The sequence below is a fragment of the Carassius carassius genome, chromosome 6 (genome assembly GCF_963082965.1).
Source record: "Carassius carassius chromosome 6, fCarCar2.1, whole genome shotgun sequence".
Lineage (NCBI taxonomy): Eukaryota > Metazoa > Chordata > Actinopteri > Cypriniformes > Cyprinidae > Carassius > Carassius carassius.
This window is the reverse complement of record NC_081760.1, coordinates 2,162,369-2,177,500: the sequence shown is the minus strand read 5'-3', so window position 1 is coordinate 2,177,500 and position 15,132 is coordinate 2,162,369. Positions and strand designations below refer to the sequence as shown.

The following is a 15,132-nucleotide window of genomic DNA, read 5'->3' as shown; positions in this document are numbered from 1 at the left end:
TTTATTTTATTTTATTTTATTTTATTTTATTTTATTTTATTTTATTTTATTATAATTTAACTTTATTTAAAACAAAAGTCAATGGTAACCCAAACTATTCCTTTAAGTATTATGCCATAAGTTTGCCATTTTGTGCATCTAAAAATAGGTTCAACCAGAAGGCAGTCAAAAATCTTAAAACAGAAAATTATATCATAGAAAGAACACCTGCGGAACATTAGAAAAGTGTGTTAAGGTTTATAGTTTAAACAAGATTAGTTTAGGTTGTAGAATGCTATTAATTAATTAATTAATCATAATATTTATTCATGAAATTTAGCTTGGAAAAATATTGCGAACACAAGATGTAAGAATTTTAAACTTATTTTTGGAAAGATTTTTCTTCATCATGGACACTCCAAATTGTCATCATATATATAGTCCAAAGTGAATGTCCTGTCAGTGCAATGAGCGTCAATAATCATATCCACCATGTTCATGTGTGTCTTCATTACCTCTCTGTAACTTTCTAGCCTCTACAGTGGCAGTGACCCAGGTATCCGCAGTAACCAGCGACGCTGCAGGCTCCTCCTACTCCATCAGTGGAATTCTGGGAATCAGCTCACCTGCCGATGCAAGCAAGCGGAAAAGAGATGAAAGTAGGTCTAAATGTGTGCTATGTTTTTGTGAGCATTGACTCACTCTTATCTTAGCCTCAAGTATTATTAATGCTGTTGCATCACAGAGCTAGTTTATTACACGCAAGACATTTAGTAACTAAGACATTCTCTCTACAAGCAATTACAGAACAAAAAAATCAATTACATCCTATATTCGTTGTTCTTCATTCTTTCTTTCATTCCTATGCACAAAATCATTTCAGTGCACACACACACATGCACACAAGCACAGATGGAAGTTGCTGAACATTGACAGATGCATCAGAGCAGGAGGGGGATCGGACACCGCTGGCACGTCTTAGATAAACATCTCTATCCAGGGGAGGCACAGCGTGTGCATGTGGATGTGTGCACGCGTGTGTTTGCGCACATGTGTCTATTAAAAAGCCATTGCTTGGCAGACCCCTGTAGTACATGAGGGACTCCAGATGTCACTCACACATGCACAAACACTCTCTCTCTCTCTCTCTCTCTCACACACACACACACACACACACACACACACACACACACACACACACACACACACACACACACACACACAAACCAGTAAAAAATAAAGACACCAGTCTATAAATGCAATTAAAGTTAAGGTGATGAGTAGACTGAAGTTGGGAGCAGGTGGTTGTGCTATGGGATGTGTTTCCCATACATTTATTTATTTGTGGCGCTCATAATATTAAAACTGACAAATTTTCCAAAAGGCTTCATTGAATAAACATGAGCATGTACTGCACGTGTAAAAAATCTAAACGTGGTGTGGGTGTTTTTATATCACTGTATGTCTGAAGGAAGTCTATCTTTAATTAGTCTATTAAATTTTAATTGTAATTTTCATTTCATCTTGCAAGTTATACTCCTGATAAAGCAGCGTTTGTGAGCTCAGCGCTGTTTTGCGTACAGCAGTTACTGGGCAACCTCTGTTCCTCCCGCTTTAATGAACCTCCTGCTGGCAGAGAATGAATTTGCATTTTCAGTAATGCTGTTTATGCAGCAAACATATTTTGCTTGTTATCAAAAATAATCTACTCTTGAGGGACTATTTAGCTGTTGTTATTGATTCTGTTTGGAAGTCTACAAAAGCATGCATGCGCAGTAACGTTTGTTTATGTTATTGGCACTGAAACCGTCCATTATTTTTGCAATAATATATATGTAGTTATATGTAAATGTAAAGAATAAATGTTTTGACAGCTATACAACTGACACTAAAATAATGCAATAAACATATGCAATATAAGATGTAACACAAAACTCTAATGTACATAATTGAAATAAAAAACCAACAGGAATAATCATTTAAAATATCATCAATTGTAAATTCTCATGCATTGTGAGAATATCAGTTAACATTTTTTTTACTGCACATTAAAAGGTAACTTTTCCGAAGTCTGAGCATTTAACATTATTTTACTGTAACATTACTTAAAATGCCTTGTTACATCTATTACAGTTTTTCACCTTTTTTTTTATCAGGAATTTGCTGATAACCAATTGACAGGTGTTTGCCACAGGATTGCTATTCTTTTACTATTAAAAAAAAAATTAGTATACTCTATTTAATATAATACAATAATACTGAAGGTAAAATTAACAACATGCATAACTATAGATGCAAAGAAACATAATTTAACTTTGTAAGATGACTACTTGCTTAGCTGGACACACACACACACACACACACACACACACATCATCGTTCATCTAAGGTCTAATTAGGCCAACGTCTGTCACTTTAATTAATGCAACACATCACATCCAGCAGCGAGGGAGGGTGACTAAATTAATTTGTGTGTTTAATTGACATGGTGAAACTGCGGGTGGTCAGTGCTGTGATGTTTTGCAGTATGTGAGCGTGTCTGCAGCGAGGGACGATCACATGGGTTTGCTGAAGGCATAAAGTAACATGAGTGATAGTTTTAGCTGCTATAGTAGCCTACACTGCTTGGATAAGGCACATTAAGGAGTGTCCAGACTGTGCGTGATTTTGTGAGCATGGGAAAGACCTCTTCACCAGATTTACAGCAAAATAAATCATATTCCAATGTGAGTTTTCCATTTGTATTGAATGTGAAACGATAACAAGACAAAGTACCTCAAAAAAGGAAAGAAATGTTTTTGCATGCAAACTGCATATGAAAAGAAACATAACGCAATGAGTGCACCAGTGAATCAAAAACATACAGCACAACCAGTGTAAATGATTCCTGAAAGGAAAGATGCTTATTCTTTGTAGTGGAAACATAACATAGGCACAACCAGTGTTGACTGATTCCTGAAACAAAAGTCGCTTATGTGCCATTTCTTCATATTGAACCATAAACATACAGTGTGACCAGTATAGACAGATTCCTGCAGTGAAGAAGTCTTATGAAACAGTTCTTTTTAGTGAATTAAAAACATACAGAGCTAATAATTACATAATAATACATAATTTCTATGCTGAGTGGTAATGCTTTCAGAAAGGGAGACAAAATGCATGTTTGGTGAAGCAAGACACTATGATTTCCAGCTGCACACAAGCAGGAAAGGATGTACCAGAGGGTTTGGATGGCCTAGTATGTGTGTGTGTGTTTTGGGAAAGCCCACTGATGCCCTTTGACCCAGGGGAAGTGATCTGAAAGAGAGAACTTGACTTGTGGGGCCTCTAGAACAGAAGCATTGTGTCTGCCCATTGTCTCTGAACAGAGGAAGAACGGATGAGCGGAGGAGTGGAGGAGAGGAGAAACAGAATAAAGAAAGACAGGAGGCCTGTGGTACTGTCCAGATGGGTTGGACAATGTTCTCTTTGCCCCCTGAAACAATAAAGTAACATTTCTTAAAGGTAACAGCTTCAAAACGTGAAGGTAAAAAGGCAAAAAAAAAAAAAAGATAGTTGTTATTCTGTTAAATTTAACAAACGAGATCTGGATGTTTGTATCCACAGTGGACATCATCAAGACAGATGTCATTTTTAATTTGTTCATAATTTTATTTCAGGCATTTTTATCGCTTTAATTCTGTGGAATATTCTGAATGGAAGATAGAGGAAATGTTTAATAAGGTGGGGATTGTGAAAGAGAGGTGGAGCAAGAGATGAGAGGGAGGATAGGGGATAGATGATAACAGTGGGATTTGTTAAAGGTTGGTATCCCCCTTTCAGAGACTGATACTTTGATCTGTCAAGGTTGAAACACACACACACACACACACACACACACACACACACACACACACACACTATATGCATCAAGTGCACAAGGAATCCACTGAGCAGTTTTCTGTGCTCCCAAAAAACCTTCAAACTCACCCCTGAGAGAAAGAGAGAGGAAGACGGAAAGAGACAGAGGGGCACAACAGTGATCTCATTGTTGCAATTGTCTCTGCTTTTGAAGCAAGAAAGATGCCTCTTCTGTGTGTGTGTGTGTGTGTGTATAGTGGGGTTAACCCTGAATGCAGCTGGACTGTATTGTGACTGGTTACAGAGAGTGGTTCCCTAAAGCAGGTTCAGAGGCTGAAAGACAAAAGGCCAGAGAAACACTGGCCAGCATCTGAATACATAAATCCAATAAGTCTGTGAAGGTCTTGAAGGTTGGTTAAACGTGATGCTGGTATGCTATATTAATTTAAATTTGGTGAAAAATATCTTTATTGGCGACCTCTCTTCTTTTTGTCTCTGTTTTGCTCTGATATGGCTGGGTGGGCTTCCAGTTCTGTCCGAAATTGCATTTCACACACGGTGGCTGACAGTGTGAAAGAGTTACACGCATGACACACACATGAACAGTCACAGATAAACACGTATCTGTGTAATAATAACAATCCATAACATTGTTCTGACACTCAATGGCTATGCTTTTACAAGTTAAAGTGATTCCACAAGGATATGGATGTTTTAAGACATCTGAAGCAGCAACAGTTTAAGTGGAAATAATAGGAATTATGTGACATTGTACAGACACATTCACTTGTGTTTAGCTAAGGGTGAAAGATGCCCATATGCAGATTCATATGATCGACATAATCAAACTTGTGCAATTCATGCCAACTTGAGTGCTCCTGTCTTTGAAAGAAAAGGGGGGCAACCAATTACAAAGAACTTCAGAATTTCATGTAAATTACACTAAATTAAATTTTTAGGTGATAACATAATTTGTCATGAAACAAATGTCATATTAAATTGGAAAAATGATAAATAAATGCATTTTCACTCACCTGATGCATAAATCAACAACAATGCACACAAATAGTCCAGAGAGCGGCAGTTTACAAACTGACATTTTTTTACAACCAATGTATGTGCGCTGATGCACACTTTCAGACATCTTTTGTGTGTGTGTGTGTGTGTGTGTGTGTGTTGTTGGCGGACAGTCTTTGAGAATAGTGGAAAGCAATAAACCTGCTGAAATGGTGCCATCTCACAGACATGATTGATCAATTGAATTCTATCAGACACACTGACCGCTGGGATTAAGAGGGTCAAAACACTGGAGATCATACACTCTCTCTGTGTTCTCTCTCTCTCTCTCTCTCTGTGTGTGTGTGTGTGTGAGAGCGTTTAGGCTTTGTTGAGGTAAGTCGTGATGCTGAGGTGTATTAGGGACACATGGGACCTGCACGCCATCAGCAAGTCAGAGACTATCAGATCTTTCTTTTAAATAACTGCAGACTGCAGTAAACTGGATCTGAATTTCCATTCAAATGCATCGATTTCTGTGTTCAAATGAAGGAGGAAAAGGGAATGTTTGGATAGCTGCTTTGTCTGCCTGTCATTTTATCCTTCTATCCCTCCGTATCTGTCTTTCTCGTCTTGTGGGGATTGCTCTGGCCTCTGACTCTAACTCCCTAGAATAACATCTCAGAGGCATTTTGAAGAAATGAATTGGCTCTATATCAGGGATTTTCGTTTCTATTCTTCTTTTTTCATCCCTCTCTCTCTATCTTTTTCTCTCCCTGTAATCATTTGAGGGCTGTGGCTTTCTCAGCTCTTATAATTGTCTCTTCAGAAACTCAACAGCTCACTAATAACTGACTCACGCGTTGCCTTAAGACTCACTCAAAGAGGAGAACACAAGTCCAGGAATCTGTGTTTGTGTGCCTGTATGTGTGCTTGAGTCTCTGTATGTTAGTTTCCAGAAAAGTACAAGAAAGCTAACGATCATGATGACAAAAAGAAATAAATATTTTTTGTGTGTGTGTGTGGAAGTAAAGCGACTGATGCTGTAGGTCATGTGACAATGCTAAACTTGGTGAATGTAGTACTTTTTTGTGATGTATGATTGTGAAGTAATTGAAGTAATTAGTGTCACTAAAGAGTTTCAGATAACCAAAAATATGTTGTAACAAATGAGATTGAAGTGAATGTATATAATATAGATATATGTCAAAATACAGTGCCTGAAGTTGAAGCAGCACCCATATGTTAACATGTTAACTACCATGAACTAACAATAAAACTAATGAATTCACCATTTACCATTTCTGGTCAAAATTTTGGGTGCGAAATATAGTCACTCCAATTGGAATCCGTACCATCAGGAGTTCCCTATGTGGATTTGACTCATTTTCAAGATAGTCACATGACTTTGTTGCATTTGGATGAAATTGACTTATGTGTGAGCAGTGCTTTATACATTGCTACACTACTGACATCAGATAAGGACCTTGTTCACCTGCAAACAACTACAGCTTGATTAGTTATTTTCACTACATCTAAAACCCATGCTTATGCATGATAAGCACTCTAATTCTGAAATGTCCTACTTTTGTAAATGTTACATTGTACTTTATATTGCTTCTTTATGAAATCTGTTTGAATCTCTCTCCAGCTCTACAGGATTCTCCATTGATGAATGGCCACGCCCATTCAGGGCGGGACTTCCTGCGGAAGCAGATGCGAGGAGAACTCTTTACACCGCAGCAGCTCGAGGTATTGGACCATGTCTTTGATCGACAGCCCTATCCTGACATTTACCCCGTACCTGACAGCAGCAGCTTCAAGGTAAGGGCTGGGGGGTAGGGGTGTGTATCCTGCCACGCTGGTTGTGCGCACCTCCTCTGAAAGCTCATGCTTGCCCTTGCCTGGCTGCCAGTATCGCTTGACCCTGTCCCAACCCTGCTGTTGACCTATGCGCCCCCACACTGAAGCTAACACTGACCTTTCACCTCTCTGAGCTTATGCTGGGGCTTTGACCCCAATGGTGCTGATGTCTGCTCTATAGAGTTTTTGGCTGAGGTTAAGTCCCAGCACACTTGTTCATTAGTTTGCAAAAGTTACCTATACACATGGCATAATGTTGTTTTCCAAGTGACCACATCAGATAGATTCTTAAGTCTTTTTTTTCCTTTTTTTTTAAAGCATGATGAGGCGATGTTTCATTAATGTTCACTTTTCATTTTGTTTATGTTCTAGTGAGCTTTTGGCCTCAGTCACTCTTCTTTTAACTGCTTAAAATAAATAACATTAGAATTGCATAGAAATTAATACTTTTTTTAGAAGAAATGCATTAAATTGGTCGACAGTGATAGTAAAGACATTTATAATGTTAACAAAATATTTATTTTTTAAATAAATGCTGTTCTTTTAAACTTTTGTTGCATATGCATTTTCTTACATTGATAAGAAATATTGCATTTTCTTACATTGATAAGAAATATTTCTTGAGCAAAAAATCTATATATTAGAATGTTTTTGGAAGGGTCATTTAATGCTGAGGACTGAAGTAATGGCTGCTGATCAAAGAAATAAATTACATTTTAAAATATATTAAAACACATAACAGTTATTTGTAATAATATTTCACGGTATTACCGTTTTACTGTATTTATGATCAAATAAATGCAGCCTCGGTGAGCATGAGACTTCTTTTAAAAATATATATATTTTCAGAAAAGTTTTTAACCAGTTATGATACTACACATTCATTAAATGAAAAATAGCAGCTTTGACAGTATGACATTAATGAAATTTTGTCTTCGCTAAAAAATAGTTACCAAAATGTAGAATGATGTAAAGGAGGGTACATGACGTCAACATTTTTAGTTTAAAGCAAATGATCTGCGACTTGACCAAACTGGAAAAACTGCAAATGGAATATTTCCGCTACAGCGTTTTAGACTAACATTTTTACTAAATATCTTTGGTTTCCTCCATTCTGGTCAAAACTAGGTTTGTGTTTGCAGTATGACTGCAGTATGGCTTGACACGCTGACATATTACAGATAACATGCAAAAGTACAGTTGTATACACAGACAGATGCATAAAGTGTGATGCATAAAAATCGATCACAAGGAAAGGCAGTCAAAGACGTCACTCATCCATTCAGGCCAGTGTCAGAGTTCTATAGACTTGTCTGAAAGACCCCATAATTCCTCAGTCCATTTCACCACTGAGCGCTGAGGCTGGCAAGGTCAGAGGTCACTGAGCAGGGCATTAACCTTAGGGTCAATCCACATCCCTTGGGTGTGTGCGAGTCAGGTTTGTTGTGGCACAAATGATCAGAAAAAATGAGAGCTGGGAGTTTTGTGCCGTCTGTTTTTTAGACACGAGAGATACATATGCTAAGTGGTCTTGTGTGAGTGACTGACAGGTGGCTTTCCCTCCACTGACAGTCTGAATGCTGCTGAAGGAGAGAGAAATGATGGAGAGCTCGACTCTTTTCGAGTGTGTTTGTGTCTTCTAGGGGCAGGAAATGAACTTGGGACTTTATTCCTTTCTCGATAGCCGCTGATTAGATTAAGATCCATGAGTGCTCAATTTTATACAGTGTGTATAGAACATAAACACTCCCATTTAAATTAACTACATTTTACAGCTTTGCAGACTGAAATGAAGACGGACACCGTTTTGTTGAAGCACCCTTTGCTTTAATTACTGCCTTTAGTTGGTTGGGATTTGTCTCTACTAACTTTGCACATCTAAGCTTCATTAAAGATGAAAGTCAAATGGCTTTGTGTGCCGTTGAGAAGATGATTAACTACACCTGATTGAGTTTACAAGTCATTTTTATGAGGGGGCAATACTTTTTCCAACTGATTCTGTTTTTGTTATTTTTTGTATGTTGGTGTTCTATCTTTCACTTGGATGTTATAAGTTGCACTGAGTAAATACAGCTACATAAAACAAAAACATGTCCATCTTCATGTTAGGCTGCAATGCAACAAAATGTGATTATTTTAAAGGGAGGTGATTGTTTTCTATAACCACTGTACATTATATATAAAAGCGGTGTGATATTACCATTTAATAACAAAACAAACTGTTTACAGTAAATCAGGCCAGTGAAAGGAACTTTAAACTGTCATACTAGGTGCCTTAATGCAATAGCAGTTTCACTTTTTAGTATAAAAAAAACTATAACAATCTGAAAATAGATTACAACATGTACCGTACAATAATGTTTTTTTGTATTATTATTTATTTCTCTTTATTAAGTGCCTCTCATTTTAAAATGTTAAATCATTAAATTGGACTCTTCCCTGCTCTTTTAAAATAAAAGAGTTAGATGTTCTGTGAAAATGCTTCGTAACGTTCAGAACTCATGAGACATATTCTGAACTTCTGCAACTTTCTAACTTCACAAATTCAACACGTTAACTCCTACTGGTAGATTTTGTAAATATAACTCATGTGCACAAAGCATCTTTAGGCTATTTAGAAGTAGCAGTATTATTTGGAAATATAAAATCTGCAGGGATGACATATTTTTGTAGGCCTACCGGTTAGCATTGGCAAAAAGCAGGATTTTCCCAATGGCTTTTAGATTTCTGCAGAAAATGTGCTCTGTGACCAACAAACTGTCATTTTATGCATTTTGTGTTAAACGTAATTGTATGCATTTACATTCAGCTTTTATAAAATCTTCACTCTTTATTTAAAATCAACATGTTGCAAAGGTAGAATAGTTTGCAAATGTTGCGATTACAAACACAATGTGAGTGATGTTGTAAACACGATTTAAGAGGACATTCATGACCAGTTTTCGACTAGGAAACTTGTATTCACAAATAATTGCAAAAGTAGAGGTGAAGATAATCAAAGATCAAAACTCTTTATGTATAGAAGTCTTACATACAAAGCAAGAATATCTCTCTATATAAATAGATAGATCTGCTTATGTATATACAGTGCATATAAGTCTCCACCCATAAATTTGCAATCAAGCTGTATCTATTAAAGAGTGATGACATCTCTTTTCTCATGTTTCATCCTCCTGCGCCCTTTCTCCGCCTCTTTTACATTTCTTTCCACTTCTCCTCTCATTTGCTCTCTCCATCTCTCAGTTTGTGGTGCTGGAAAGACCATTTAGCACCAGCAGATCTATTAATTAGTGTCCTGCACTTCAAGGGGGAGCATATAAAACAGTGCATGCCCGTGAGAGTCATTTCATTTAAATCTTCCTCTTCCTCTTTCCATCTCCTTACATTGTTAGAGAAACATCAACAGCCCAACAACCCTTACACTGAACTAATTACTCAACCAGACCCAGAGAGAGAGAGAGAGAGAGAGAGAGAGAGAGAGAGAGAGAGAGAGAGAGAGAGAGAGAGAGAGAGAGAGAAGGTTATAATTACAGAAGCTTCAATTTTTGGTAAAACTATGTCCCCTATATATAATATTTTAGCAAAAAAGGTACAGAATCAATGTCTCAAATAAAGCATTTAGAATGGCGAGTGTGGGTGTTAAACACGCTGAGAGTCATGGCACCAATAAATGTCTCTCTGCCAGTCAGGCTCATTTAATACTGCATGCACTGCTAAATACCTTCCTCACTCTTTCTCAGTCCCACACACACATAGTGCAGTTTACAGGCTCTTTTAAGAGACAATAGGTACAAGCTGAGGGGAAAATAGAGGAAGGGAGATAGAGGGAATGGAAGAGAGAAAGAGTGCCTGAGAGGAAATACTATTATGTAAATGCGGCTGCAGGTTGGGGTGAAATTATTTTGGTGTCGGGCGATTAGGGTCTCATCTGTTATTGATGTGCAAAGAGAGGAGAGCCATTACAGAGGAGCTGTGTCAAAAATGACCCCCGAGAAAACTGTGACCCCAGAGAGAAATCGAGAGAGCAAGGAATACAGATGAAGTTTCAGACAATTGTTATTAAGTAAAAAAAAACAAAAAAAAAACATTGTGTCTTTAACACTGATTTTCTTATTTTCATCTCAGTTTATTTTACCAACCCCTTTACTTTATACTTTTATTAATATTTATCTTTCTCTCTCTCAACGTCTGGCCTCTCTCCAATCTTTGCCTCAGCTGTGGTGTGTGTGTGTGTGTGTGTGTGTGTGTGTGGGCACTGTGCCAATATGTGAGATGTGTGTGTTTGTGCATCATGGGCGCTGATGGGTTGCATAGCTTCAGAATTGACAACATTTACAAGCTAAAATGAGAATAATCCATCTTCACTAGGATTCTGTCAAAGGCAAGGCCAAACTTCATAATCGCCAATTACTAGTGCTAACCTTCCCATCTACATACACACATGATGAGGAGGCGAGTCGCATAAAATAGAGAGGAAATACCTCTCACACTAAATGACTGAAACAGAGAAATAGACAGTGGAAAGGAGTCAGGGATGGAGAGAGAGAGAGAGAGAGAGAGAGAGAGAGGAAGTTTGGTGAAGTCACAGTCTACTGCTCTCTCTCTTGTGATGAACCATGAGGTGTTTAAGAAGTCACTGGGATACACACACACATTCACACACAAACACTCTGCCTACATCGTTAGAAAAGGATTTAAAAGTTGTGGTTTTCGTTTATAATTCTAGTGAAGACTTTTATTTCATACATACATAAATAAATAAATAGACTTTAGTCACACCGTTGTTCAAAAGTTTAGGGTTAGAAAGTTTTTTATCTGTTTTTGAAAAGTGTATTATGCTCACCATATGTTAAAGCAATATAAAGCAGATAAAATTGATACATTTGATCAAAAATACAGTAAAATTTTATATTTTACATGAAAAAAAAACTTTCTTTTTTAATTAATTCTGTGCTCAAAGCTGAATTTTCAGCATCATTACTCCAGTCTTCAGTTCAGTGTCACATGATCCTTCAGAAATCTTTCTAATGTGCTGATTTGGTTTAGTGCTTATGTTAAATATTGATAAAAATGGTTGAAAACAGTTGTGCTTATATTGGTGTCACTGGACCACAAAACCAGTCATAAGGGTCAATTTCTCAAAATTTAGATTTATACATCATATGAAACCTGAATAAATAAGCTTTTCATTGATGTATGGTTTGTTAGGCTAGAACAATATTTATTTATTATTTGGTAGAGATAAAACAATTTGAGAAAATCACTTTTAAAGTTGTCCAAAGTAAATTACTAATCAAAAATATTCTAATGATTTTTGGCATAAAAGAAAAAAATGATAATTTGACCCAATGTTTTTTTTGGCTATTGCTACAAATATACCCCAGCTATTTAAGACTGGTTTTGTGGTCGCGGCTCACTGGCTGTGACCCTGGTCCACAAAACCAGTCATAAGGGTCAATTTATCAAAATTGAGATTTATACATCATATGAAAGCTGAACAAATAAGCTTTTCATTTGTTAGGATTCTTTGTTGAATAGAAAATTTGAAAGAACAGCATTTATTTAGAAAAGTTTTTGTAGCAATATAAGCCTTCACTAAGTCTTCACTGTCACTTTTGATTATTTTAAACTAAAATGGCAAAGGAAATTATTTTGTTATCAACACTCAATATATTTAGGTTCTATTAATCTTTTTTTCCCATTGTTAGAGTACTGAGATGTAGAATACTGTCTTTAAAAAGCACAATTAAATATAAATAACCACCAATGTAAATGTAAGCCCTATGGGCTGTGGTTCAATGAAGAATCACTTTGACTGATTCATAGAGTTGAGTGACTCATTTGATCATTTCCCTGAAGGGAAAGGCTGCAGATTTTAAATGAGTAACTTTTAGGAGTACAAATACAGATGGGCAGACATGCACTAAAATCCATAAGAGGATTCGTATTCTCAGTAAAACAGCACAAGCCTACTTGTAACTTAAAATGTATTTACAGTAATGTTATGATGTAACTGTACGGTAACAGCAAGGGGAATGTGTACCATAACAGGGCTGGCAAAATCACTAGCCTGACATCCCAGGACTATTGCATCTTCCAGTTGGGCAACCAAAAAGCATCGTTTCATACAACGTACGAATACAGAATTTATTCCTCTTTCGCATCTTCTTGAGCTTGAACGGACACATAAACACAAAATGCTCTCAAAATAGCCGTCTCAGCAAGTATTCTGGTAAAAACAGTTGGTTATGTCTTACGTGAACATAAACAATGGAGAAAGAAATCACATTTGTATAGAGATCCGTGCAATCGTTCTTAAAGGGACAGAAGCCTTTAAAAACCTGCTGCTGTCTGTGTCACTCATGTTAATCTAACAACAAAGCACAACTTTCAATAAAGATTAATCTATTTATAATTTATACAGTGAATTTGTATGCAGTAATGAATGCAGTAATACGATCTAACACATGAGTTGTGTAATCTGTTGCAGCCCTTCTCTCTCACCTTGTAATTTGAAGGAAAAATACAGTCACTGAAGTTTTTGATCATGCTTATTTGTCTGCAGTATACTGTAGTTCAGCTTATGTCTCTTTTATTCATTCTGGGTTACCAAAATCTGAAGAATGCCTTTCTGAAAGGCTACCAGGGAGTTTGAAATCTTGTGAGCACTACATCAGGATTTTGTTGGGGTTAATTCAATCCTAATCAGGGTTATTAATAACCTCCTCCTGGACTAAAACAGAAGCACCAGCCACTTCCCAAACTCTGCCATCAAACCACTTCCACACCTGAGTGACAAACCCCATTACCGCCAATGGAGATGAATCACTGTGGGTGTGGGGTGGGACAGAGATCATTGTAGGTAACTGATCATGAAAGCACACAAGCGGGGTCAGCCATATACATCATGGATGTACGCCACCACTACTCATTACTGGTTACTATGCACCTGTGGAGCACAAACACAAAGATGAGGGTTAACATACAAAGTAATTTCATAAAGTTGATTTTCTTCCATTGTAGCCATATAATGAAATCTCTTTCCATAGACACCCGATTACTCGGCTATGGCATCTTTGGCTGGCGGATTGGAGGAGATGAAGAACAGCTTGGCCAATCAGACGGGAGCAGAACTGGGTTCCACTGTTGCAGGTCCTCAATCATATCCACTTGTGTCTGGTGAGCAAACTGTAGTTTTCACAGTAGTGCTTGCCTGATGACCTTCAGTGCTGAAATGTCTTTGAAATAATATCAGCTGTTGTTTGAACACACAGACAAAAAAAAAGAAGAAGAAGAAAAAAGATTAAAATAATGTACTTATAAATCAACACTGAAATTTTAAGTCATCAGAATTGCAAGATGTGAAAATATAAACAATTGTGAAATATAAACGTGCAACCATGAAAAGACAAGTCTTAATTGTGAGAGAAAATGTTGTAAAATGAGTAGAATGAGAAAAGTACCTTTTTTATTCAATGGCACCAAAAAAAAAATTGCAATACTAAGACATGAACTCATATTTGCTTTTTCTTTTTTTTTATTCCCTGGCTAAAACAAGCTCTGTTTAGTGGATAAAAAGCAAAAAAAACAAAAAAAAAAAAAACAACAACAACAAAAAAACATTTAGGCTTAAACTAGTGAAATCTCACGGATATGGAAATGACTATATACTTTTTAACATTTTGGAATTAAAAGGCAGACAAATTTTTGTCATGCTAAGACATTTTCATAGCTAGCACTTAATGTATTCAATATAAACACAATTAAATAATATATAAACCTGTAATGAATAATGAATTAATTTCTATGTAAAATGATACTAGAAAAAAAATTTAAAATATGGTAAAAGGTTTCCAAAACAAGTTTCTCTCTTCCAAAGAGAGAGAGAGAGAGAGAGAGAGAGAGAGAGAGATCAATCTCTGGAACATAAAAAAGCCAGAAGTTTAAGAAACATATACCATTACTATAATACATAAACCCACGAACCAATTCTGTAAAACATGACTTTTATCATAAAATGAAGATATCAGATGTATAGGTTACTAGATTCTTTCCAGTCTGCTAACACCTGAAGTGCTGATTTGAGATCTGCTAGGCTTCCTCTGTATTAGAGCGGAATATGAATTATCAGCTGAATATGAATTAGAACCACCTGATTGTAGATCAGCTTGCTGTGGGCAGCTCAGAGGTGAGATGAGAGTGTTATTATCAGACGTGTTAAACAGTGCTCAGTGATTCAGATCCAGATTCTATCTCCTGAGGGACAGAGGGAGAGGATGGAGACCTGTAATTACTATATACACGTCTCCCGCTCTCCCTTACTTGCTCACTCCATTTGGGAGTAAGGGATTGCTAATTAAGAGCTGCTTGGACAGGAGCCCTAACGAGGGAATCATGGAATTGGGATTTGTGCACCATCTGACAAGGTAGAGCAAAACCTGTACATCTCGACTG

At 36.8% G+C, this 15,132-nt stretch overlaps 1 protein-coding gene across 3 annotated transcripts in view; it reads left to right on the top strand.

The window, feature by feature from the left end:
* LOC132142198 (paired box protein Pax-5-like) overlaps nucleotides 1-15,132 on the top strand; it is a 44,309-nt gene that overhangs the window by 14,346 nt on the left and 14,831 nt on the right. For 2 of the 3 annotated variants that reach the window (XM_059551867.1, XM_059551868.1), the window contains exons 5-7: nucleotides 513-638; nucleotides 6,467-6,639; nucleotides 13,728-13,857. In XM_059551867.1, the coding sequence (XP_059407850.1) occupies nucleotides 513-638; nucleotides 6,467-6,639; nucleotides 13,728-13,857 (429 nt within the window). The remainder of the gene's footprint in view (nucleotides 1-512; nucleotides 639-6,466; nucleotides 6,640-13,727; nucleotides 13,858-15,132) is intronic. The other variant, XM_059551869.1, reaches the window with a different exon arrangement.